General features: G+C 42.8%; 2 protein-coding genes across 4 annotated transcripts in view; one reads left to right on the forward strand and one right to left on the reverse strand.

Annotated features, from left to right (window-relative positions):
* Zdhhc17 (zinc finger DHHC-type palmitoyltransferase 17) overlaps positions 1–2,993 on the forward strand; it is a 74,668-nt gene extending 71,675 nt beyond the window's left edge. For both annotated transcript variants that reach the window (XM_045152494.1, XM_045152495.1), the window contains one exon: positions 13–2,993. In XM_045152494.1, coding sequence (XP_045008429.1) covers positions 13–151 — 139 coding nt within the window. In that variant the 3' untranslated portion in view covers positions 152–2,993. The remainder of the gene's footprint in view (positions 1–12) is intronic.
* Positions 2,994–5,148: 2,155 nt separating this feature from the next.
* Positions 5,149–25,911, reverse strand: Csrp2 (cysteine and glycine rich protein 2). 2 transcript variants are annotated; one of them, XM_045153478.1, is made up of 6 exons: positions 25,759–25,911; positions 15,105–15,217; positions 10,984–11,152; positions 6,681–6,810; positions 5,917–6,010; positions 5,149–5,417 (listed from the first exon to the last, which is right to left on the reverse strand). In XM_045153478.1, the coding sequence occupies exons 2-6, from the start codon at positions 15,214–15,216 to the stop codon at positions 5,341–5,343; spliced, it is 582 nt and encodes a 193-aa protein (XP_045009413.1). In that variant the 5' UTR covers position 15,217; positions 25,759–25,911; the 3' UTR covers positions 5,149–5,340. The 2 variants fall into 2 exon arrangements, with proteins under 2 accessions (XP_045009413.1, XP_045009412.1); XM_045153477.1 differs by lacking the exon at positions 25,759–25,911 and adding an exon at positions 24,777–24,824.
* Positions 25,912–26,916: the final 1,005 nt, after the last annotated feature.

Raw genomic sequence — 26,916 nt, forward strand, 5'->3', positions numbered from 1 at the left:
ATCTTTTTCTAGCCATGGATGTGTAAGGAATATTATAGACTTCTTTGAATTTCGATGCTGTGGCCTCTTTCGTCCTGTTATCGTGGACTGGACCAGGCAGTATACTATAGAATATGACCAAATATCAGGATCTGGGTACCAACTTGTGTAGCAACATCTTTATTCTATGAAGCATATTGCTGAGTGGTGCCTGAACATTGTGTCTGTCCGTGTCTCTCTCACACTCCAATCCACATCCTTGGAACAAATTAGCATGCTGTATGTAGGGCTAACAGTGAATTTTACAGTCTTTTTCTTTTCAACACTTTTATTAAGTAAACATGGACAGAACACACTGCCACTTCTGTGAAGAATAAAGATCACAAAAAGAAGTCTAATGGTTCTTACATGGGAACTCATAAACATTCATTTCTGGTTTTGTTCTCATAACATTTTTCATGGAAAAAATGAACTTACTCTGATTAATGTGATATAGTGATGAGAAATGTTCAGTTCTAACTAAAACTAAATTTGTATTATGGCTAAATTGTGTTCTGCAGTGCTAGAAGTACTGCATCTAATTCTGGGAGAACTGTCTTAAATTGATTGACCGTCTTGTGTACACTTCAGATGTACATGTAGATACTGTGATGAAATCATGTAGCGTGTCTTCTAAGGCACAAGAAAGTAACATTCACACGGTGTGCTGTCTTGCTTCTACCAGCTGCTACATTGCTGGTGTGTTTCTAGTTCAGTGATAATTGGTAGCAAACTGAGGTCTAATGGTCTGATACATAGCACTTGCATGAGCATACTAAGTCATATTATTTTGTTGAAATTTAAAAGCCCTACTAAGTGCATGATACACTGCATAGGATGTATACTTGCAGATAGTGTCCAGTGTAGCATAAATTAGGACTTAATTTCATGTGCAGTCTCCAATCTTTAAGAGTTGTTGGATTATCAACCAAAGGCAAAACAAGCTGTTGCAAGATTCTTAGTGAGAGATGGATGGATATGCTTCTTGTTAAATTCTGAGCTGAACAGAAATTGTAGACAAAATAATGAAATTTAAGCTAAAGGTGGAGCATGAGCTCTGTACATAGCACATGTGAATAAAGAAAAGCATATTTTGGTTTTTTTAAAAAAATGAAAATAGAGCTTAATACCCAGGATTATTTTAGGTGTTCTTTTCAATTTTAAGTATGTTTTGAAACTTGTAATGCTGTCTGAAACAGTTTCAGCAAGATTTTTATTACTGCTAAGTGTGATGCACTGATCAAATTTTGTTGCAGCATCTCCATACCCTCATGGTGAACTGCCAGTCACTGCTTCCATGAGCATTGTTTACAGTGAGACTTGGTTTAGTCCTTGTAGATGCTGTAGCAAACTGTGGTTCGAGCAACCTGTGGGAAACCTGTGAGTGAATGGGGAAGGGGTCAGACTGATGACAGAGCCTAGACCAGTGTAAAGAATGTGTGTCTGTATATAAATAATTTATCAAATACTTTTTCTTTGTGTCTATATCTGTTAGTGTTTTTAAAGCTGCTCATTTCATTCTGTCCAACCAAAAAGAAAAGGGAGATATTAATGAGCTTCTAGTGACGTTCAATATTGCTGTTAATAGGCATTATACCCTGCAAGTTCACTGCATGTCTGATGCTTGATAAAATTAGTATTCCCTGTAAAATGCAGATTACAGGTATTAAAGCAATCTAGTGGTATACCCGCCCCTTGCCTTAGTAAGAGGAGCAGTGGAGATGTATATAGTTGATGTTCAGTATTTCCAAGTACTACCATTTTTATATAGTAATTTCTTTGACCATAGTCATACATCCAAAAAAAACTACCCTTATTGTACCTAAGGGTTTTAATATTAGAATTGGCATATGTATTTTATTTTTGAAGTGGGAAGAGATGGGTGTGGGGTGGCAATAGCATTGTGCCATTTTGTCATAGAATGTAAAAAAATGGTTAACTGTACAAATGTCTTTGCTAGTTTTGACTAAAAATGGGGAAATTTTAGGTAATTTTTAAATTCAAAAGTTATTTATAAAATGCTAGGATTTGTTTATTTTTTGTATTTTGAGTCACTTCACATGAAGACTCACTTGCAATTTTTATCAGATACATTTTTATCCGCAGTTAAAGACTGGTGGTGTTCTCCGTTCGAATAAGAATGTTACCATGTTCTTTCCTTGTGGTATAATACTCTTCAGTACAGAAGAGATGCTTCTCAGTTAAGCTGACAAACAACCTCTAAATGTGTAATTACATGGGAAATATTTGCAAGGAAATGCTTTTAGTACTAAACATTTCATAGTACCAGTGAAATCTGTAACTCAGAATCATCAGATGGTCACAAGGCAACTATGCAGCAGTGTGCCGTCTGTTTAATTTTGTAGGTCTTGTGTGTGAACTCAGTTTAACCCAGCTCTAAAGTCATACGTGAAGGTGAACCTTTTGACAATAGTTCTCATTGGCTGAATTGGACACTATTAATAGGAACTTAATTCTCAGCTCTGAACATGAATTCTTTGGAGTTTTTAATCCATATTTTTGTTGTTTGTAGGTGTTTATTTGAAATTTTAGACATAAAACATCCTACTTAAGCTATGAATATTTTTATTTTATAATTTCTTTATTTATAACTGTGCCAAGTATTATTTTGCTACTTACTGTGTTATTCTGTGGAAAGAAAAACCTGTAAAGTGTTTAATAAATTAGTTCCCCTTACATAAATTAAATGTCAAAATTTTTGTAAAATATTAATCAGAATAAATATTGACTCTTACATGTGGTGTGTTCGCTCAGTTCACTTTCAAGAAATGGGTGAAACCATGATAGTGGAATCTATGACACCAATAGATTATGTATTTCTGTTGTGGTCAGCTAGAAGTCTAGTGGATAAGATAGTAGGAATTTGCAAACGTAAAAGGTGGTGTTACTATTTAAAAAAATTTACAGTTCTCTGTGTACATATTTTTTAATAAAAATATTTTTTTATTTATGAATTTTGGATTCCATGGAGTTAATTAGGATCAGGACTGTGTAAGTCTGAATTTTAAATGTAAATAGGGGTAAAGGCATCATAGCAAAGTAGATATGAAACTTACTTCACTTTGATGTGTTACTTGAGAAGTCAGATTTGGCAAAGAAAGTTTGAGAATTTAAAAAGCAAAGTTGTAACCAAACCCTTTCCTGTTCATGTGGTTGTTTATGACTTGAGAACCTAGTGGTATTACATAGAAATATTTGTCAAGTTGAAGTAATGCTTAATTTATAATTACTTTATATTGAATAAAATGTCTCCAGAGCTGATTGAGCTCATTAAAGTATTTTGAACAAGTCACAAAGCAAACCCGTCAGCTTTCATGCCATGTTGGTATACCAAGGTATCGGTCCTAGCCAATCAGACGATTGCACTCATGATAGGGATGACTGCTTTGAGAAGTTGATAGGAATAACCAGAAAAGTGGTGCAAACAGTACAAATCTTAGCTTTTTGTTAGGAAGTAAGGCGGCAGTACCACAGAAACTTTACAGGTTTTTGATTAGTATATTTTTGACTTTTAAGCTAAATTGTAAGTAAAACATCCAGTCTGTTGATACAAGACAAACTCAAGGAAACAGCATCTGGCACTTTAAAAAAGATGCTTTTGAATTGAATCTGAATGTTGCTGTTGTAATTTTATATTAGAATTATTACTATTATTTACTGTTTCGCCCAGACCAGCCTCAAACTTGCACTCTTCATACGCAATCTATACCTACTTTAGGTTTGCAAGTAGCTGGAATTACAGATATGTACCACCATGCCTGGCTTGACAGTTTTAATAGCTGGCAGTATTTTCGTATTTTCCACTCATGATGTCAGAAAGGCCCATTGTTGCCATGCTTAGATAAATACACTCATATTTGGCAAATTTCCAGTCACTATTTGTAATACTTTTTCTGGGCTGAAGAGATTTCTCAGTGGTTGGAGGCACTTGCTTGCAAAGCCTTAAAGCTCAGATTCAATGCCCTAGTACCCATGTAAAGCCAGATGTACAAGGTGGTACATGCATCTAAAATTCCTTTGCTGTGGCACGAGGCCCTGTCACATCCATACTCACTATATTTAGAAAGTACCTTCCCTTTCGTACTTCCAAAACTTCAGTTATACGTATCATGTCATTTGCTGTCTTCTGGCTCATTGATCTTCATTTAAAATTTTTTGTTTGGATAGTTTCTTTGATTTTCAAATTATTTTTCCTGAAAGGTCTTCCATTAATAATTAGTTCTGTATTTATCCTGTACTTCATAGTTTTCACCTAGAATGTTTGATTTGGAACTTTTTATATCTTATATCTCTAAGGCCCCTTTTCTAACTAACAAGATGAATGTTACCAGACAATACTGAAAGTACCTCAGGATTCAGTTAAGTCGTCACAGAGTGGAAAGCCTAAAAATATCATGCTAAGCCTTCGATTCTAATTCTCTGTAATGGTTAAGTATAGATAAAAAGGTTTTTTTTAAAAAAAAAAATAATTTTTACTTATTTTTGGGAGCAACAGACACAGAGAGAAAGAGGCAGATAGAGAATGGACATGCCAGGGCTTCAGCCATTGCAAAGAACTCCAGATGCATGTGACACCTTGTGCATCTGACTTATGTGGGTCCTGGGGAATCAAGCCTCAAACCAGGGTCTTTAGGCTTCATAGGCAAGCGCTAAGCCATTTCTCCAGCCAGCTTAAAAGGTTTTTTTTTTTTTAATTTTTCAAGAGTTCATTCCTTTGGGTCAGTGTGCCTTTCTGAGCAACTTGTTAAAAGGGATTCTATGGCCTTGACCTGCCTTTAGATTCTACTTGGGATAATTTGCAGCCCTGCTTTGGGAAATTGCCTCAGCCTAGAAGAGTAGCCATGAGGCAATAACAGGACAGCAAGGAAAGAGGTGCTGCTAACTTCCAGCTCTGAAGAGCCAGGATGGTGAAGTTTGTTGCTTGGCATTTGAAACTTTGACAGCTTTCAAAGTGAGATCTTTTCCAACCCTGCAGTGCAAACCTTAACTCAGTGCATCAGCTGGGCAATGGTTGATTCTTTTAAGTGAAATAGAAGAAAGGCCTAAATGATTTTCCACTGGCTGAACTCAAACAGCTCCCTTGAAAGGATCATTAAGAAAACACTCAAATCAAGCTAACATTTTATTTCAAATGTAACAAATGGCTCCTGAAAATGCTGGTGATTAAGCAAAGAATGCAGTGCTCTGTTTATGCAAGTACAGTATGTAACACTGGTAGAGTTCACAGGTTAGTGTTGTAAAGTCATCTGTAGATTCTGAAGAGCTTCTCGATGTGTGATGTTCAGTTCTGGGTTGACACCTTTACTGAGCATGTACAAGGGCTCCTGCGCCTTGACCATAGCCAAATCCCTTGGGCCCAAAGTTCTTTGCATAGCATCCTACGAAAGAAAAATCAGTAAAATCCATTAACCTTTGCTACCACTGCATAATAAAAACCTCCGTTAAGTTAAAAGGCAGACTTACTTAAGATATATAATGTGCTGCTGTAAACACCTCCCCCAAGCTAAGTCCAGGCACTGCCATTTCACGGTGTTCAGTTCATGTGCCATGCAGCGAGCATGAAAGCTAGCGTCTGATTTTTCGGTTACCCTCGTGTTTTGCATAAAGGAAATCAGAAGACTATTTGTTGAGTTTTTCCTTTCTTAAAAAAATTTTTCACTGTTTTATAGTTCAGGAGATAGAATGTGGCCTCATGAATGCTAAGCGAACACTGTACCACTTAGCCACATTCCCAGGCCTATACAGGAGTATTAAATGACCAAGAACTTAAGATTGTCATCTATAAGCATGACTGGGTCTCATTTTCAGAGTACTTTTATAGCACTGACACTTGGCGATGGGGGCTATTCATGGACAGTAATAACAAACTCATCTTACCTTTACAATAGATTTCACCATCCTTCTCAGTCAGAGTTGTTGACTCAAGACTCTTCCCACACTTGGCACATCGGAAACAGTTTTTGTGCCAGGGCTGGAAGACAGATGTGTTAGCATTTGAGAGGCTTCTTTGCTGCAGTATATGTTAGATGCACCAAGAAGTGGCTGGGCCCATCAGCCCACACAGCTCCTGATGGCTATGGTTTGGATCAGTTGGAAGGCTGGACCTGGCCCTCCTCCCTTGCCATACTCTGACCAGCCACAAAGGGAGTCTTCAAGCTTAGTTCATAGGAGGCCCAGGCTGCAGCTGTGCTCCAGAAGGGCTGTTTCCAGAACAGACTGGCATGAACTTCCTGGCTGAAGAGTCAGCCTTTCAAATGGGAAAAGTGATTACACTGAGCAGGTATTTTAGTCTGGCCCTTTGAGTATCCCTTATGAAAAGTTCGTTTAAACATGAGGAGTTGCTAAGCAGAGACTAAATTCTGATGGAAATTTGGTTTAAGAAATTCTTTTTTTGCGGGGGGGGGGGGTTTCAAGGTAGGGTCTCACTATAGCCCAGGCTGACCTGGAATTCACTGTGGAGTCTCAGGGTGGCCTCGAACTCATGTCAATCCTCCTATCTCTGCCTCCCGAGTGCTGGGATTAAAGGCGTGTACCACCACGCCCGGCTGGTTTAAGAAATTTTTAATTTCACACCAGAAAACACAATCCTTGAGTGGGATCTGTAGGGTTCTTTCCAGTTATTAATCTGAAACAGAACCTACCTTTCCAGCTCCAATTATCTTCTCGGCAGCATACACAGAATCCCCACATCTGGAACACTTCTCAGCACCTCCATATTTCTGAGCAAACTTCGAAGTGTTTGGATTTGTTGTTGGCCTATGAGGTTGAGCACTTGTGGAAAAGAAAAATTTAAAAAAGCAGTATTTCCTAAAAGATTATACAAGCTCACAAAGATGTAATGATAGAACTCAGATTTAACTCTGTATCTCAAGTTCAGAAATATGCAAGCTGGCATAGCAAAAAGAATTTATATCTCATATTCATGGTTAGAGTACATGGATTCATTAGTACTATAAAGACACCAAACCCCAAACTTCAATATCTGTCCTGAATATACTGAGATTTTACATAATTTCCAGTACTGTTCTTTCAACCAGTCATATCCCTCCCCCCCGGCTTTAAATACAGCTGGACTTACATCTATCTAGCTTTGTACTTCACAAAATGAATACTCGGTGTTAAATAGTACAAAACCTCAGCTGATGTATATCATCAATAACTAGGAAAGTCAAGCATGTCTTGCTGATTAGTTTCTCAATGTCTTTTTAGTAGGGTAAAATATGACTCAACTACTTTTTCATCGGAAAATATTTTCAGAAATTTGCCTATTACTCTTTCTGTTTTGCTCTCCTTTTTTTAAATAAAATTTTTAATTTTTTCTGATTTATTTTTATTTAGTTATTAGAGAGAGGGAGGGAGAGAGAATGCATGTGCCAGGGCCTCTAGCCACTGCAAATGAACTCCAGACGCATGTGCCACCATATGCTTATGCAGGACCTGGAGAATTGACCTGGGGTCCTTAGGCTTCATAGACAAGTGCCTTAGCTGGTAAGCCATCTCTCTAGCCCTGCTCTCGTTTTTCTTGATGGAATGGTATTTTTGTTGCTATTTACAGGTTACTAAGGCAAACCACATTCAACAGAATTATTTTTTTCCACTCAGTGAGTACACATGGTATATGCAGAATACCTTCTGGTCTTCAAGGGCATTTTAAGGAGATTTAAAAAAATTTATTTGGGCTGGAGAGATGGCTTAGCGGTTAAGTGCTTGCCTGTGAAGCCTAAGGACACCGGTTCGAGGCTCGATTCCCCAGGACCCACGTTAGCCAGATGCACAAGGGGGCGCAGGCGTCTGGAGTTCCTTTGCAGTGGCTGGAGGCCCTGGCACACCCGTTCTCTCTCTCTCACTCACTCTTTCTCTCCCTGTCACTCTCAAATAAACAACAAAATTTTTAGGAAAAAAAAATTATTTATTTGTGAGAGGGAGAGAATGGGAGTGCCAGAGCTTCTAGCCACTGCAAACGAACTCCAGACACACACCACAACGTGTATCTGGCTATGTGGGTTCTGGGGAATTTGACCTGTGTCCTCAGGCTTCATAGTCTTAACTGCTAAGCCAGCCATCTTTCCAGCCCCAATTTGTTTTTGGGAGGGGTAAGGGGGTTTCAAGCCCAGGCTAGCCTCAAACTCACAGCAGTCCTACCTCAGCCTCCCATGTGATGGGATTAAAGGTGTGTGCCTCCATGCCCCCTGCCTGAAGTCAATCAGGTAAGCTATAATGATAACACTATGTAAATGACAGTTAAATACCACTGTCTCCTCAGAAGAAAGGTTTCTCCATTAAATTTTGATAAATACATACTTAAAATCTTTAGAAATGCCTTTCATAAAACAATTTATTCAAAGATTAAACATGCATTTTAAATGTTTATTTGAAAGACAGAAGAGGCAGATACACAGAGAGAATAGTGTGTCAGGGCCTCTATCCATTGCAAATAAAACTCCAGACACATTTCCTACTTTGTGCATCTGGCTTATGTGAGTACTGGATAATCAAACCAAAGTCCTTGGGCTTTACAGGCAAGTGCCTTAACCACTAAGCCATCTCTCCAGCCCTCACGTGCATTTTAACATCTTTATCTCTACTCTGTCCAGTTTTTGGAGCCATTTAAAAACTTTCTCCACTTCTGGTCAGGCTGTTTATAGCATTTTTGGAATTGTGTGGTCAATGCAAAGTATTAACCTACAATCATCCCTAATATGCAGGCATATAGTGAAAGCGCCTCCACAACAGGCTTCCCTTTAAAGTGATCTTTTTTTTTTTTTAAATATATTTTATTTATTTGAGAGAGAAGAGCTCTCTCAAAGACACAACAGGGCCTCCAGCCACTGCAGTCAAACTCCAGATGCATGTGCCTTCTTGTACATCTGGCTTACATGGGTGCTGGGGAATAGAACTGGGGTCCTTTGGCTTTGCAGGCAAGTGCTTTAACCAGTAAGCCATCTTCTCCATCCCTTAAAGTGATTTTTAAAAGCTTACTAAAAATAATATCCAGTAGTTCTAGTTACTCCAAAATTTTCCAAATGTCAAATATGCCATCAGGAACTTCATATAATAATTTCCCATCTGCATTTTAACAACTGCATAAGTATACATGTTACCTCGTGTCACAGATGAAAAATGGGGCTCAGATGATAATTAACTTGCTGAAAGCACCAGAAAGTTGTAAGCCTTAACTGAAAATACAGGGCTGCTTCTACTTAGTGGAAGACCTTTCTGAAGAAGAATAATTGCTTAAGACATGTCATAGAATGATAAGTCATTAAGAAAGGTGTCTTGGGAAAGAACACCTTTATACTTATTTAAAGTTGAACAGAATGTGGCTCAACTAAGGCATGGTTACTGATGGGCACAGGCTGGCACACAAGGCTTGCCAACCATTGGGATTGGGAAGTGGGAATAAAGAGGAGGCTTCACTGGTCATTGTGGCTTTGAAATTACAGCCACAGTAATACTTGGGTCATGTATGAGTTTAGCTTTGAGTGAACGGACAGTGTAGAAATAGATGTACTTTGAAAGGCTTGAAATAAAATCTTTGGAAACAAGAATGTGTTTAAAAAATTAGAAAAGTTGGGCTGGAGAGATGGCTTAGTGGTTAAGCCCTTGCCTGTGAAGCCTAAGGACCCTGGTTTGAGACTCCATTCTCCAGGACCCACGTTAACCAGATGCATAAGGGGGCGCATGCATCTGGAGTTCATTTGCAGTGGCTGGAGGCCATGGTACGCCAATTCTCTTTCTCTGACTCTGTCTGTTGCTCTCAAATAAATAAATAAAAATTAAAAAATTTAATAAAAAAAGAGTAGGAGGGCTGGAGAGATGGCTTAGCGGTTAAGCGCTTGCCTGTGAAGCCTAAGGACCCCGGTTCGAGGCTCGGTTCCCCAGGTCCCACGTTAGCCAGATGCACAAGGGGGCGCACGTGTCTGGAGTTCGTTTGCAGAGGCTGGAAGCCCTGGCGGGCCCATTCTCTCTCTCTCCCTCTGTCTTTCTCTCTGTGTCTGTTGCTCTCAAATAAATAAATAAAAATTTGAAAAAAAAAAAAACGAGTAGGAAAAACAACAGTGAATTATAACAAAGATGACCTGGACCCCTGTAAGTGACAGTATATAGTGATGTGTAAGTTTACCCATCTGCAACTGGTGCATAAGGCCCATGACCTAGAGTGACAGTGTGGAAAGCAAGTTCTCTGAAGACAGGTGAGTCTTAAGATAGCATGTATTATAGTGGCCAGAGGTTGGGCTTTGGAACTAAATAGACAGTGGTTTAAGTCTTGACCTCAGTAAAATGGGGACAGAAGAGCTATACACCCATTACTGAGGATACTGAATAAAAGTAAATGGTGAACAGAGAGTAAGCACATAATTATTTCACCCAAGCAGCCCCTCATTCTGGTTTTGAGTGACAGGAAGCCTTATCTTAACAGGACTGTTGGGACTACGTGTCTTTGTCTAAGAAAAATCTCTCTTACTTCAAGTTTAATAGCCATTTTGTTTCTTTTCGGTTTAAGAAGTGCAAAATGTGAAGTTCAAATACTAGTGGGGAGGACTAAGTTCAAGGCCAGACTGGGTCACCTATGTGGAAGGAAGTGAGATCTGCCTCATATTATGTTCCCAGTTCTTTACCATGTAATATTATGACATGTGCGTTCCAAAGTGCTCTGTCATGTTAAGTAAATTCAAGCCACTTGTTTTTAAGAACATGACTCTTAGAAACACAATTACTATAAAACCAGGACTCAAAATCTCTGGAATTAGTAGGAACTTTGTTAAGTGCAAAACTGCCAGTATTTCAAAGTTAAAGAATAGAAATTAGTTTACATTGGAAAATCTCAGTCACATTTTACTTACTTAGTTAACAAAACAGGTAGAAACTCCCAACATTTTTTTATCCCCTGGACATTAGTTGTTCTACTTGCATCTATAAAGACAACAAAACTTCTATTCTCACCTCTCTGGCTTGATGCCCAGCCTCTCTCCACGATCCATATTGAGCGTGCCAGCACCTTGGCCATAACCATAACCTTTTGGTCCATACTTTTTTCCATAGCAGGATTTGCAGTAGATCTCTTCATCGTGAATTGCTACTGTTGTGCTGTCTAAATTTTTCCTGCACACCACTGTAGGGAAAAGTTAGATTTTAAATACAGTTTAAGAATATCTTTTTTTTCTTAGGACAGTGGGCTTATGAATGGCAAAGGCTGTCTTTCAGTTTATCCTGTGGCTTCCCAGTAGCTATCAGCCAGCATCTGTATTGGTCAGCTGTGCCTTCTCCCATGTGAGACCGCTATGTTGAAATACAGAAATTGAAACTTTTCTGTATGACCTCTCTCCTGGTAGAATAGAGACAAGTTTTAACAAGAACTATAACTACATATACAAAAGGTAAAATGAATAATACTTTAAACTCTTGTTCCTAACCTTTAACCATTATTCAGACTTGTATCAAGTACTATTACCTCACAGAAGGAAGGGGCTGGAAAGAATGGCTAAACAACTAAAGGCACTTGATTGCAAACCCTGATGGCCCAAGTTAAATTCCCCAGTACCCATGTAAAGCCAAAGTGATGCATGTGCCTAGAATTTATATACAGTGGCAGGAGGCCCTGGCACACCCATGCTTATTTACTCTTGATCTTCCTCTCTCTCTGCTTCTTTCTTGGGGAGTTACCTCTATAGCCCTTCTTTTTTCCCAAAGCACCTTCTGATTTTGGTCTTTTTGAGGTAGGGTCTCATTCTAGCCCAGGCTGATCTGGAATTCGCTATGTAGTCTCAGGTGGCCTTGAACTCACAGCAATCCACCTACCCTTCCAAGTGCTGGGATTAAAGGCATGCACCACAATGTCCAGCTATGATATAAGTGAGTTTTAGTTTTCCTTCTAGTCTAAGAGGGGAAGTATCATTCTTTATTTCCCAGCAGCAGTGAGGTGACACTGCAGGTTTAAAGTGGACATTTGTTTCCCGTCTCAAAGGAGAAGACATTCTTTAAAAAAAAAAAAAAATCTACTTATTTGAGAGAAAGAAGCAGATAGAGAAAGAATGGGCATGCCAGGGCTCTAGCCACTATAAGTGAACTCCAGATGCATGTGCTATCTTGTGCATCTGGTTTACATGGGTACTGGGGAATCAAACCTGGGTCCTTAGGCTTCACAGGTAAGCAAGCGCCTAAACTGCTAAGCCATCTCTCCAGCCCAAGACTTTTTTTTTTTTAGATTTTCAGGATAGGGTCTCACTCTAGCCCAGGCTAACCAGGAATTCACTATGTAGTCTCAGGTTGGCCTTGAACTCACAGTGATCCTCCTACCTCTGCCTCCCGAGTGCTGGGATTAAAGGGTGCACCACCACGACTGGCCCAAGACAGTCTTTCTTGATGAACTTCTTACCACAAGACATTTCCATGTCCCCATGTCATAAAACTGCCAAATGTTATGCTTTATACAGACATTATTTCACTTTCTAAAACTCCAATTAAGCTTGTGAGCTAACTCACTGGTGACAAAATCCAGCAGCTGGAAATCAAAGATTAGTGTAGAGAAAGGAATTTTACCCCCTTACAAGAGGGAGAGAAGAAGGACAAAGTAACAGCTGGCTGACTGGATGTTTTAAAATAAAGTTAAATGTGTCCATACAAAGTTCCTGAAAGTTTAATTACAAAGCTCATACTATCTTAGGCTAAAGTGTTCTGTAGAAGACTAACATCTCCTGTAGACTTTCACTCTTCAGGCACAAGATCTAAAATATTTGTTTAAAAATATATTTGCTGGGAGTCGGGCATGGTGGCACACACCTTTAATCCTAGCACTTGAGAGGCAGATTCAGGAGGATCACTGAGTTCAAGGCCAGCCTGGGACTACAGAGTGAGATGCTACCTCAAAACAACAACAACAAATAAACACACACGCATACATAAATTTATATTTGCTAGAAATGTAGTTCAGTGGTAGCATTTGCCTAGCACATTTAAAGCCAAGAGTTCAATCCCTAGTACTGCATAAAAAAATCTTCAATTTTGCAGGACTGAGGATGTAGTTCACTTAAAGGAGTGTTTGCCTAACATTTGTGAAAGCTCTGGGTTTCAACCCCAGCACTGCATACACAGGTGTGGTGGTACATGCCTAAAATTCTAGCATCCAGGTGGTAGAGTCAGGAGGATCAAAAGTTTAAGGTCATCCTAAGCTACATAAGGAGTTCAAGGCCAGCCTGAGACACATGAGACTGTCTCAAAAAAATGGTAAGTTAACCTAAAACCACACACTACTGATGAACAAATACCCTTAACACGGAGAGTAAAATATATGTTTCAAATAAAATAGTTAGGGCTGGGGATCTCGCTCACTGGCAAAGCACTTGCCTAGCTGTTGTTACCCTAGAGAAGCGAGTTTGTTAACCATGGCAAGTTTCAAAACGATGTACTGGATTATCAAACCTGTTCCCCAGTTCTTGTCCTATTCTCTGTAGTACATTCTCACAGGTCTGAAAGTGACCTGGAATTATCTCTCTCCTTAAAAGGCAGAGATGAGTATTAGGAAAGAGAAGTATGAATGGCCAATGAAGAATTTGATGCTTAGCAAGTAAAAAACACTGACTGCTGGGGTGCAGCCAACATGGCTTAATGTGGGGAGAGGGGGAAATTTGTAAAGTATTTGTAATTCTCATTTCCACACCTTTGCAGTTACAAGCTTGCTTAATAATGGATTCCTTGGCGCGGGGGGGGGGGGGTTGGAAGGAAAAGAGAAAGACCAACAGAAGACAACAGTCATTCCTAAAATGGTTAAGCCGAACCTGGGAAATCACAGCTGTTGGTGGTGCGCACAAGACAAATGTTGGTACAGGCTAGCTTTACTTTTTGTATCTGCATCTTTCTGTGGTTGCTGCCTAGCTGTTTGAAGCAGTCACACTGTAAACAGGTCGCAATGAACGCTAGCACCTTTAGAAACAGGGCAAATTGAGTTTTCTGAAGGTTACTTTTCTGTTTTTATAATTTTTTAAAATTTTATTTGCATGTTTGTGCATATGTGCATAGTCTCTTGCTGCTGCAAACAGATACTAGTTTGGCTTATGGGGTGACTGGAAAATTGAGCCCCAGCCAGTGAGCTTTGCAATAAAGTGCTTTTAACCTCTGAACCACCTTCCCAACCACCAATGCCTCCCACTCCCAGCTTTTTAAAGGCAGGGTCTCATTCTAGCCCGAGTTGACCTGGAAGTCACTCTGGAGCCTAGGCTGGCCTCAAACTCCTTGGGATCATCCTACCTCAGTCTCCTGAGTGCTGGGATTATAGGTGTAAGCCACCATGCCTGCTCTGAAGATTATGTAAATGGATTTTTTTTTTCAGAATATGGCTTCTAGAGTAATTTCATGGCTAATAGTATGGATAAAGCCCATATCTGCAGGCACGGCTGGGCTCACTAAGGCAGGAAGTCCTGTGAATCACATGTTGGATGAACAGCTCTCTCAAGCTTCTGTTTCACAGCTGAAGATGTATGTGTCAGTAGAGGGAATATGAGAAGGGGTTTTGCATTTAATTCTGTGTCCCTCCTAACCACGTTCTGACTGTGTTCAGAACACATGGTGAGTACAGTTTTATGTCCTCCTCCTTGTCGACTCCAGATGCCTCTAAAGTATAAGGTGCCTGTGGAGTACTTGGAGCATTCACTGCCAGAGAAGAGAGAATCTGAGCTTCTACAAAAACTGAACTTGTAGACATCTGAATTTCAATTACTGGTGTGGTAAGGAGCAAGCTGAGGTTTCAAAAAGGAGCCTAAGGAGAGAGAGGAAAATGGATCCATTTGTGGAAAATTGGGGTCAAATCCTTCAAGTGTGCCAGATGCCCGACTTGACAGCACACACTGAACTCTTAGGGAGGCAGGTTGGAACAGAGCAAAGGCAAGCGTCCTCCAAGGAGGCCACGCGGCCTTCTCGCTGGGCTCTGCGCCTTCAATGCGATGCTGAAAGATAAAAGCCACCTGTGCTTCTGAAGTAATTTTTGTTAGCAAAACTAATCTTTTCCTTTAAAACGTGAGTGCCGCGTCTGCACGCAGCGGAGGCGAGGTTGGGCCCCGGCAGGTACTCACTGCACAGGAAGCAGCAGCGGTGGAAGCTCCTCCCATCGCACTGCACCTCCTCGGCGTGGTACACGGTCCTTCCACAGGCTCCACACTTGTTTCCACCGCCCCAGACAGGCATTCTGTAGGAAGAAAGGACGCAGGGCTTGTCCCCTGTGCTTGTCTTGCAAGTTCCCTAGAGAGCTATTTAACCCCAGGAGACAGCTGCAGACTTGTTTCCTTATGGACCACTCAAAGCATGTCTTTCAAAGGTCTGTGTTCTTCAAGCCAACCTCATCCCCTCTCCCAAGTTCCAGCTCTTTTTCCTCAGGAAACTGACTGGTTGTGCATTCAAAGGGCTTGCATTCAATAGAACAACACAGGTCACAAAACACAAAGACAGAAACTAGAATCCTCAGGAGTTAAGTGGCAATGGAACAGCAAACATGGCCTCCTCCCCAAAACCCCCTAGTTTATTAACATTTTTAAAAACTCAGCTGGACATCTTACACTTGGATAGAGGTCTTTCCCCATGCTTGATTCATTGTAACACTAAATTAACACTAAATACACACAAACTATGGCCTACTTACCAGGGAGTAGGAAAAGTGTATGGCCTTGCAAGAACACGTTTTGTTTGCCAGCTCGAGTTAGGCCCAATTAGAGCAGACATAGCTGTCTGTGGCTAGTCCATGTGTGGAGCCCTGCTGTAACCACAACAAACACCGTCCAGATGGCTGCTCTGTAAATTTCTATGCTTCACTAATCCCAGAGTCCGCTAGCCCAGCCAACAGTTGGTTTTCCCACTCTGACAGGTCTGTGAAGCTGTGCAGAAAATGCTACCAACTTCCCTCGCCAGCAGCGTGAGCTGTTTTTGAAAGAATGTCAGACTAACTTTGAACATGGCCTGATGTGATTGAAGGGGTGGGAGTTTAAATCCCATCCTGTCTATGATGTAAGGCCAGCATCTTCTAATTTCCCTTAGCAAATTGGCCTCCTGGGGCAGCTTGAACTGCCAGATTCTGAATGCCAGCATCTTGAACTGCGGAGTGATGTCTGTCGTGCCTTGACTGATACCTAAAGACACTGTGAAGTAATTCCTTTTCCCTACCATTTTACTCAGCTTTCACTTCTAGGAGTTGGGTTTGTGGCCTCTGCCTGTTAAGCCTCTGGATATACTGCTTACCCCTCTAGGGAACAGCTGGTTATGACAGTTGACATTTCCTTACTAATGTAAACCTGGCTAGAACGGACAGGAAAGAATTACTGCAAAGCAGAAAAAAAATTAAACTCTTTGATCCTCAACTTAAAAAAAAAGATGAATTCCCATCCACTCCTAGTACAGTGGTCCAGAACCCAACAATTTCCTTAACACTATGATGAAACCTTCCCAAAAGAAAGGTTTACAGCATGAATCACTGCAGTGGGCATCGTGCCTCTCTCTCTTCTGCTAATACTTATCCCCCCCCACCCCAGATTTTCGCAAAGGCTTAATTCTGATGGTTTAGAAATAGCGATTCAAGCCAAAAGTCAGACAAGCATTAGGAACCTGCTGAGGTGTAAATAGGGCTTGCCCCACCAAAGCTCACTTTGGAATGTTAATTCCTTCATGTGCCAGCATTAGGAGGTGGGGCCTCATGTTAGGTATCTGGCATCTGGCACTCCACCTTCATTCAAAGAATGGGTTAGTTATCACAACAGAAGGGCCGCTATAAAGCACCCTGCCGTCCTTCCCTTTTCCCTCACATGGATATACCCTAGGTACCCTTCCACTTTGCCACCATATACAGAGGAGCACAGCGTACTTGCATATCCAATTTCAGACTTCCCAGGTGCCAGAACTGTTGACCCAAACAAACTTCTGTATAATTTAACCTGGTCTCGGGTATTCTGTCCTAGTGAAGGAAACTGGACTAAGTAAGAAAAGTAAGACAGTCAATCTATATTTGAAAACAAAAAATAATCTGCTTAAAAAAATCCTAGTCCTAGTGCATGACAACAGCCTACCAAAGGTGGAAGGGGCCAAGAAACTGATTAAAAAAAAAAAAAAAGCAGACAGATCCATGGTTGCATAAAGTACAATTTATTGTAGATTTATGGACAGAAGCATGTCTTGGGCAGCAACAAGAAGGAGGGTCCTGACACCCCAAGGCAGGAGAAAGGGGTTTATATGCCAAGCTAGGCAAGCATGGACTGGGGCCGATCAGAATGTATCTGGACTCAAAAGCCACTGTCACACAACGTCCATTAAGAAAGTCTGGGCACCGGGTGTGGTGGCGCACGCCTTTAATCCCAGCACTTGGGAGGCAGAGGTAGGAGGATCGCCATGAGTTTGAGGCCACCCTGAGACTACATACTGAGTTCCAGGTCAGCCTGAGCTAGAGTGAGACCCTATCTCGAAAAACAAAAACAAAAAAGTCTGGGCATATTAATGCCTCTATTTATTCTGAAAGATTTTTGGATTTGTGCCAGAGTCATTTGTTAAGCAATCCAGAGGCTTGACTAACATGGCCGTAACCATGTTGGGCGAGATTCCTGCAGAGAACTCACTTCAAGAGCTGGAAAACACTAGCTTGGATGACAATGACTGCCCGCCACAGCTACTTTTGTGCTGTGGTAAGAGATTGATGATGTATAAAGAACAGTAACTTAGTTCTCAGTTCCAGAGACAGAACGTCCACCAACAAGGTGCTGGCAGGTGAGGGTCCTCACCTGCTTCCAAGGTGGTTTCCTCAAATGCTGCACTCCCTCCACAGCAGAGGAACACTGTCCTCATGTGACAGAAGAAATAAGACAGAGCCCTGTTCCCACAAGTCTTCCAAAAAAAAAAAAAATTATTTGAGACAGAGAATGGACACACCAAGGCCTTCAGCCACTACAAACGAACTCCAGACACTTGCACTACCTTGTGCATCTATCTACTGCTAAACTATCTCTCCAGCCCCCACAAGTCCTTTTTATTTTTCCTTATTCTTTTTTAGGTTGCTCGAGGCAGGGTCTCACTCTAGCTCAGGCTGACCTGGAATGCCCTATGTAGTCTCAGGGTGGCCTCAAACTCATGGCAATCCTCCTACGTCTGCCTCCTGAGTGCTGGGATTAAAGGTGTGCGCCACCACACCTGGCACAAGTGCTTTTAAATTATTTTTTATTATTATTTATTTATTTGAAAGCAACAGAGAGAGAGAGAATGGGTGCACCAGGGTCTCCAGCCACTGCAAAAAGACTCCAGATGTATGCACCCCCTTGTGCATCTGGCTAATGTGGGTCCTGGGGAATTGAGCCTTGAACCAGGGTCCTTAGGCTTCACAGGCAAGCACTTAACCACTAAGCCATCTCTCCAGCCCACAGTGCTTTTAACAGTGGCGTTAATCCAGCTACCCTAAATTTCTTCAAGTAGGCCCTATCTCCCAACACTGTTGCATTGGGAATCAAGAATCCACATGAATTTGAGAGGAACAAAACCACTCACAACATGGCCGCCTCAGTGCCAGACCTGGGCACAGAACAGAACTAGATATGGCTGGTCAGATCACTGCATTTCCCTTCTTGCCTTAATTACTGGCTTAGGAACTGGACAAAAGCAAATCCAGCTCAATGAAAGGTAAGCCAGAGCTGTGATGTAGAGTGGTGTGTAGATGGGGTAGAAGAATGAGCTTCAGAGCCACTGTAAGAGAAGAACTTGAAAATGACATCACAGAGGGGCTAGAGACAGGCTCAGAGCCTGATGAGCCTTTGATTCAGCTGTGCCTCACCTTACCCTGTACTCCTCAATTACTTAAGGCAACAAATTCCCTTTTGAAGCCACTTTTTCCTTGAAATGAACAAACAATATGACCCCTCAACACCCACACACATATGGCAGAAACCTGACTTAGATATGACTGGTTACCACTAAACTGGTTATCATTCTGCAAAGAGCCTACTGCTGGGCTGGGCAGATGGCTCGGTGGCTAAGGCACTTGCCTGCAAAGCCTAACAACCCAGGTTCAATTCCCCAGTACCCACATAAAGCTGGATGCAAAGTGGTGAATGCATCTGGAGTTTGTTTGCAGTGGCTGGAGGTCCTGGTATGCCCAAATTCATTCATATTCTCTCTCTCTGCTTACAAACAAATCGTGCGTGTGTGCGTGCATGCGTGCGTGCGTATGAGCCTACTTGTATCCCAACAGGAACAAAATGATTCCACAAATGCTAGGAGGCTTACTGTGAGGGCATCCACTTAGTATCACAACATCGTGCAACAAGGGGCATATTTTGTTGTTGCCTCAATCTTTTATCCCCTTTCCTGAAAACAGATGCTATATTGTTTAAGCCTGGAATGACACTTAAGCTTCACTGTAAGACCCAAGACATGAAGTCCTAGCTCCAACAGCCTGTGCTGGCTTGAGTGTGGAGAACGAGTAGTGATACCAGCTTTGCCCTCATTTCCAGTTATCTGTGTTTGACAGTGCACACAGACACAACAGGCTGAAGGTTCCTTTGTGAGTCCTAAGGAAACCTAAGGTCAAGTCCCAGGCTTGTAAGAAATGATGCTTCAATGACTTGTGCTGGATCCTAGCCTCACTTTCTTTTAAAAGTATTTGGTTGGGCTACTCCTATCAAGGCATTTCTCATCACATAGAGAATGCACAGTTCAATGCCAGCCTAGTGATCTTTCTTTCTTTAGAGCAATAACAATAAGAAGCCGAAGGATTAAAATAGGCTGTCCTTGAATAATATTTAAAGTACCATTTTAAAAATCCAGCTGACCTCTATATTATTATTATTCTCTTTCTTGCCAGTGGAGTGTGGCCTGGAGTTTCCAAAAGGAGACCACAGCTTTCCTTTCCTTATGTAACTCAGGGTTGACTTAAATTCATGTCAGTCCACACTTATTCAACTGTGTATGTAACACCAGTCAAATGTGAATATGTCTCTTTTCAGAAAATACCTATCAAAAGTTGCACAAAGGTTGGAAAAATGGCTCAGCGGTTAATGACGCTTGCGAAGCCTGATGACTCAGGTTTGATTTCTCAGTGCTTGTGTAAAGGCAGATGCACAAAATGGTACATGCATCTGGAGTTTGTACTGACTAGAGGCCCTGGTACACCCATTCTCTCTCTGTGCCTTCTGTCTGTGTGCATCTTCTGTCTGCTTGCAAATAAAAAATAATTTTTAAAAAACGTATGTAGGGCTGGAGAGATGGCTTAGCGGTTAAGCACTTGCCTGTGAAGCCTAAGGACTCCGGTTCGAGGCTTGGTTCCCCAGGTCCCACGTTAGCCAGATGCACAAGGGGGCGCACGCATCTGGAGTTCGTTTGCAGAGGCTAGAAGCCCTGACGCACCCATTCTCTCTCTCTCCCTCTATCTGTCTTTCTCTCTGTGTCTGTCGCTCTCAAATAAATAAATTTATAAAAATTTAAAAAAATGTATATAATAGGTAGCTGCACTTAGAGGTTCTTTATACTACTCTATTTTGTATATATGAATATTTCATCATGGAAATAAGAATGGTAGGTCGATTGTTTAGACATACCATGGCTAAGTGGACTATCCTAACAGTTTTGCAACCTTAAACTTAGCTTTCTCATCCTACCAATGGGGAAAGATATTTCTCACTACCTTTACAGACACTGGGGAGATAAAATCCAGTAGGAAAACCCCTTGAGCAAACCTTTAACAACATAGCTGGAGAACCACCACACACACAGGGAGAAGAAAAATCACCCCAAGCCTGTTTTCCTTGTGTATGAAAATGCAGAAAGGAAGTTCAGCTTTCCACTTTGAGGCTGAACCCTTATGGATGTTTCCTGAATTTGGCAGGAGAATGTGTGATGATCTTCCATTTCTGTCTCTCTTGGCATCACTGTGCATATTTTAAAAAAATGCAAGGTTTCATTTTTCCCCTAAGCCTTGGGTCACACTACTCCACAACAGCTGCCATTAATCACTGCAGACGGGATCTGCCCTGAGTGATCTGGGCTGCATGACTTTCCCAAGACCTATACATCTAGCTACAGAATGATGAGAACAGAAAGAAAACCCCACTTTATCCACATCTTGTGAAATAGGTCAACCACAGGTTTATTCTGTTTCTTAGTCTTCTTGTTCTTGAGTTTTCAACATTTGATAGATTTCCAGTACTAGATTTAAAAAGCTTTCTTTACATATGAACAGCTAGGAGTAATGGCCTTCCTGTTTCACCTCAGCTTAAAGAAACACCCCAAATTCCCAAGATTTATTTTTCTGAGAAATGAAACCAACCTGAATCTGACTCACTTGGTGGTAAAGTTACTCTTCTCTAGATAAATCACTGAAGCTTACAAGTGACAACATGGGTTGGGTCATTCTTACACCACTGGTACTGCATTTGCCACATTACCTCTTTTAGTCTGCAAGCCCTGAATCCATCTTTCAAGTCTACATATCATGGTGTAGTTTAAGTTACATGATCTGACACAAAAGGTCTGCAGTGAATCTGTCCATAAACTCTTGAGTTTAAATGCTTACATCTTTGACACTTCATATAAGCCTTTATTACACTAAAAACCTGGCGTCGACCCCATTTTTCAAAAGGGAAAATTTTTATAAACTAGTCTCGCCTTGAGCCACATTCAGGAAAGACTAACTTGCTAAAGAATGTAAATCAGGAACAATGTTCCTAATACATCAACTTTTGGCAAGGCCTGGATTTGAACGGCTGTAATTAATTACAAATTGAGTTTTACTTGATATATATTCTAAAAAATAGAATTTTTCTTCCACCCAAACCACCTGCTTAGTCCACTTCTGCTAGCTAGTGAATGTGGCCGGACCTCCAGTGGCTCCTTTGGGTCTCAGTGATGCGGCATCTTCAGCCTTGACTTTGAGACTCAGCCTAAAAGTGAACAAGTGGGCAGTATTACCAACATTCTCTCTTTTCCTTCATGTGTAAAATGAGGACTGTAGTAACTATTGTACCTTCCTTGTAGAGCTCCTAGAATTTGGTGTCCTAATGCTTACACAGTAGGTAGATGATAACCTAGTGTCTGGCATTAACATTTCACCATGTTCAACTGTGTGGGGAGAGTAGAAAGTTGGTACTAAGGACTGAACCTAGGGCTTTGTAAATGTTCCCCAAGTGCTCTACCACTGAGTTTCATCTCCTAGTTTAAAATTATATATATATATATATATATATATATATATATATATATATATTGGGAACTCAACAAAGTTGCCCAGTCAGGCCTTGAACTTGTGATCCCCAGACTCAACCTTCCAAGTAGCTGGGATGACAGGTCAGTATCACCTGGCCAAGAGCAATGTTCAGCTTTTATTATGCTCATTTTCCTCTCTATCTCATGCAGCATATCCAATAGTTCGTTACTGCCTGACCTTCCTCCTTTATCCAGTTTACTTCCAACCTCAATTCTATGTCTCAAATAATTGTTTAGGTTAGGAGTAGCTAACAAGTGCTGGGTAATGCTTACTGTCTATGAAGCTCTCATTTAAATGTAATTCAACAATTGTATCCTGGAGGCTGAGATCATGAGTATCAGTTTCACATACATGAGACCCTTGTTCCACTCCCAGCACCCAGCTACACACACACACACACACACACGTATTATAATCCACATTCTGGTCTAGCAGCTGAGAATAAAAGAGTTATAAAGGGGCTGGAGAGATGGTTTGGCAGTTAAGCGCTTGCCTGTGAAGCCTAAGGACTCCGGTTCGAGGCTCAATTCCCCAGGACCCACGTTAGCCAGATGCACAAGGGGGCCACGCGTCTAGAATTCGTCTACAGTGGCTGGAGGCCCTGGCGCGCCCATTCTCTCTCTCTCTCTCTCTGCCTCTTTCTTTGTCTGTTGCTCTCAAATAAATAAATAAAAATAAACCAAAAAATAAAAATAAAAAAAAGAGTTATAAAGGAGGGTGCCTGTTTCTCTGGGAGTTATTATTGACTGGTAAGAATCTGTACACAAAGAATGGCAGGGTTTGAATTTTACAGGGATGGTAAGAAGTCTTCAGCATGCAGGTCCACTGACAGCATTCCTGAACTATGCTGAAAAAATACAGGCCAGATTCTGGACTAAACATGTCTGCAATTAACAATGCACGTTATGGAGACTGCAGTACATATGCCACCTCTTACCCACATTCCTGGTAGAACAAACAGAATGAATTTGCAAGTAGAATTAAGTTTGAAAGCCAGTGATCACCTGTGATCCTGGCCAACAATCTTTAACCTCTGAGCCTGGACTTCCTGAACTGTAACTGGGAAAGGGATGAGAATTGTCTAAGCATGTGTAAAGTACCTGGAAAAATAGCCTGGTTATGATGCCAAGGTCAACCATGAAGTGACTGCCCAAGCTCACTGAACTCCAAAGTAGTAAATGTTTTGATTCTAAAACCATAAACTATCCCCCAAAGTCCCCTGATTTTCTGCAAGGCCATTGAAACCACTGAGTGTTATCAGTCCTTCAGTTCTCATATTATGAGTACATATATACATTCCTCTCCAACCAGATTTCATCTGGCTAACAGCCAATCTCACACCCATACAGCTACTCTTCTTTCGGCTCACCTAAATCTAATCTCAACCAGAGGGAAGCAAAACTCTCTTCTGGCTAGTTCTTCCTAGGATTTACCTCCGCTTCCCCATATTAACAAATCTATATTTTGTTATCCCTATGTCCTCAACCTGGAGCACAGCAAAACCCTCAGACAAAGATTTGGATCAGTACCTGCCAAGTCACATATTGTAATTAAAATGCAAGTCTGCTGCAAATTTGGTAATCCAAACCCTACATATGCCGCAGCAATACTGCAATCTGTGCATCTATCAGACATTTAACCACTCTGGCAACTTAACATGTGCTTGGTTTTACTCACAGCCAGACTATTTTCACAGCCCAAGTTAAAAAATTACCATGTACAATAAACTTTTCTGCATTTTAAAGATGTACGTGGTATGCAGTCCCCGACAAAACAGGTTAAATTTTTGGGTAATCCCAACAAATACAGTTCAACAACTTCCTGGCTTCCAAGAGGAACAGGGTTCAAAGAACTCCCGTCCCCCCCCCCCCTGGGGAGGTTGCCTACGTGGAGCTGGGAAAGCCAGCTCTGAAGTCCGGTTGTGACTTTCAGGACCTGTGGCAGAATTTCATAAGCACGCATTCTTGCGTCCATTTGTACCCGAATGAAAGAAAGTTCCGGAAAAATCTTGGAAATGATCAACAGGAATTTCACTGCTGCTTCTCTCAAATTTAAGGTCAGTGCAGGGCGGGCCGAGACCACCTAACAATAGAGATGGTGGGAGCTCCGCTGGGCAGGGGGGAAAGGACTGGGCTGGCCTGCCTGTGGAAGCCCCCACCTCGCCCGAGAGCACCCAGCCAGCCACTCAAGAAGGTCGGCCTGGGCGCGCACAGTCGGGGCCCAGCGTGTCGGGAAGCCCCTCTCCTCACCGGACCCCCCGAGGAGGGGGCTCAAGTTGGCAGACGGCGGATTGGCAGAGCCCACCTCTCCGCCTCGGGAAGCGGGCTCGCAAAGGGATCCCGGGCAGGCAGCGTGTCGGCTGGGCGGCTGCAGCAGGTGAGCTCGGGGGCGGAGGGGAGAGTGGGGCGCAAAGACGGGAGGATGGCTGGATGGGAGACGCGGCGGGCAGGATGACCGGGGAGCCGGCGGGGTCCCCCCTCCCCCGGTGGCTGCGGGGCGGAGCCGTGCCCACGCCCGTACTCACTCGAGTCGGAGGCGGGAGCACGCGCCGCGGGCGGGCGGGCGGGCGGGCGGAGCGGCGAGGCCGGGCGGCGGGGAAGCGCGCGCAGGCAGCGAGCCGAGCTCCGGCACGCCAGCGCCTTTTAAAGAACACCGGTGGGCGGGGCCCGGGTCCGCCCCGCCCCTCGCCGGCCACGCCCCTCGGGGGGTCTCGGGCTTGCGGAGCGGCGGGAGGCTGCTGGCCGGGGTCTCCGGCCTCTGAGACAAAAGGCCAGAGTCTCGCCGCGGGCTTCGTCCCACGTCCTCCTCCGGGCGCCGCTCTCTCCGCGCGGGGCCCGTAGCCTCCCGCCCGGCGTTCCCGGGAAACTGGCCGTCGATCGCACGGTCGCGCTGCGGAGCGCCTCCGGGGCGCCGCCGGGTCCCCCGAGGTTGCGGAGGAGGCTGGCTCCGGCGGCAGAATCCGCCCTCCCTCTGCCCAGAAGTCATCTCGACGTGACTCACGTCCCCGGTGGACGGGCAGATGATCCCCGGCTGGATTTGCAGCGTCTCGGAGGGAAGCCGCAGCTCTCCGCCGATGCGGAGCGGCGCGCCGGCTCCAGACTAAACAAATGAGGCGGCGGGCGCAGGCGCCGCGACCCCACGGGCGCTCGCCGCTTCCCGCCTCTCACGGCCCAGGGGCTAGAAACCCCGGCGCTCCGGGTCTCGGTGTGTGCTCGCACCAGCACCGGCATCGCTTGACAACCGGAGGGACCCAAAACCTGGACTTCAGGATGATTCTTTGTGGTCCGTACAAAGGAAAATCATGTCGGCCTTGGTTGGTCACATCCTACCCCTAGGCCTTCGGGTGACCCCCCCCCACCGTGCCATGAGTAACGATCCTTAAGAATTCATACTTGGGGAGTGGGGAGCTCAAATTAGGAAGTGACCAAAACTACGCCCACTGTCACGAATCAAACACACACGCGCGCGCACACGCCTTCGAAGGGGAATTTCTCAGCTCCACTCACCACGTCGGGCTCCAGGTTCTTTGTTGTGGGACTTCGCAGAGCGCCCCTGCCACGCTGAGGCCGTCAAAAGTGTCTGCGGACACTGACAACCGCCCGGTTTCGGACCGCGGGGTTGAGAAACGCCTCTCTGGTGCACGCGTGCAGCACGAGGTCCAGAGCCGGCTCGGAATACCGCTTTATATATTGTATGCTGAAGCCAGCCATCACAAACACTGCCCCATCACAGTGCTGCTCTCTGACCACCAAGACCTGTACAAAAACACAGTGGTGATTGACGTCTCCTGAGACTGGGACAGAAGTCCCGGAGTGATGCCGGCTGTGAGGGTGTTTTTATCCGGGCATTGGATTTGGGTAGTGTTTTTCCTGAATGAAACTAGGTAGCTTATGTCACTGGAACATGGATGTCAGCCAAGCCTTGTCCTTTTTCTCCTACCCTGGAGGTCTTCTTGGTGCCTCTTTGTTGAAGGGGCCTCCTTGACCCAGCCTGATGGCTTCCTGTCAGGCTCTTTGTCCCTAAATTCTACAACAACCACATCCTATCATTTGAAACAGGTTTTTATTTCCACCTAAAAGTATTTTTGTTGTTTTCTGTGTATATATCATGGGGAATGTGAGAATGATGTGTATTTGATTTTGAATAAATTTATATTTAGCTGTCAATGCTTAAAATATGATTTTTTTTCTTTTTATTTAAATTATTAACTTAAAGTTGTGCATGTTAAGAAACTCTTCTAGGGCTGGAGAAATGGCTCATCGAGTAAAGGAGCTTGCTTGCAAAGTCTGATGGCCTAGGGCTCAATTAATTCCCCACTACCCACATAAAGCCAGATGCACAAAATGGTGAATGCATGTGGAGTTCATTTGCAGTGGCAGGAGGCCCTGGCTCACTCACTCTTTCTTTGTCTCTCAAATAAATACATAAATAAATAAGAATAGTTTTTAAAAAAGAAAAGAAAAAAATCTTTTGGTTTGTGGTGCCACACCTTTAATCCCAGCACTTAGGAGGCAGAGGTTAAAGAATTTCCTGAGTTCCATGCCAGCCTGAGACTACACAGTGAATTACAGATCAGCCTGGGCTGGAATAACCCTTCCTTAAAAAAAAAAAAAAAAAAAAAAGAACTTTCTTTTAAAGATATTGTTTAAGAATTCTGCTAAGCT

Source organism: Jaculus jaculus, chromosome 6 (genome assembly GCF_020740685.1).
Source record: "Jaculus jaculus isolate mJacJac1 chromosome 6, mJacJac1.mat.Y.cur, whole genome shotgun sequence".
Classification (NCBI taxonomy): Eukaryota; Metazoa; Chordata; class Mammalia; order Rodentia; family Dipodidae; genus Jaculus; species Jaculus jaculus.

Excerpts from the sequence above, each read along its gene's own strand:
- Csrp2 (XM_045153478.1), bottom strand. The coding sequence starts at position 15,216 with ATGCCTGTCTGGGGCGGTGGAAACAAGTGTGGAGCCTGTGGAAGGACC. Across the intron at positions 6,811-10,983 it reads CTGGGCATCAAGCCAGAGAG|TGCTCAACCTCATAGGCCAA; the intron begins GTGAGAATAGAA and ends CTTTTCCACAAG. Across the intron at positions 6,011-6,680 it reads AGATAATTGGAGCTGGAAAG|CCCTGGCACAAAAACTGTTT; the intron begins GTAGGTTCTGTT and ends TCTGTCTTCCAG.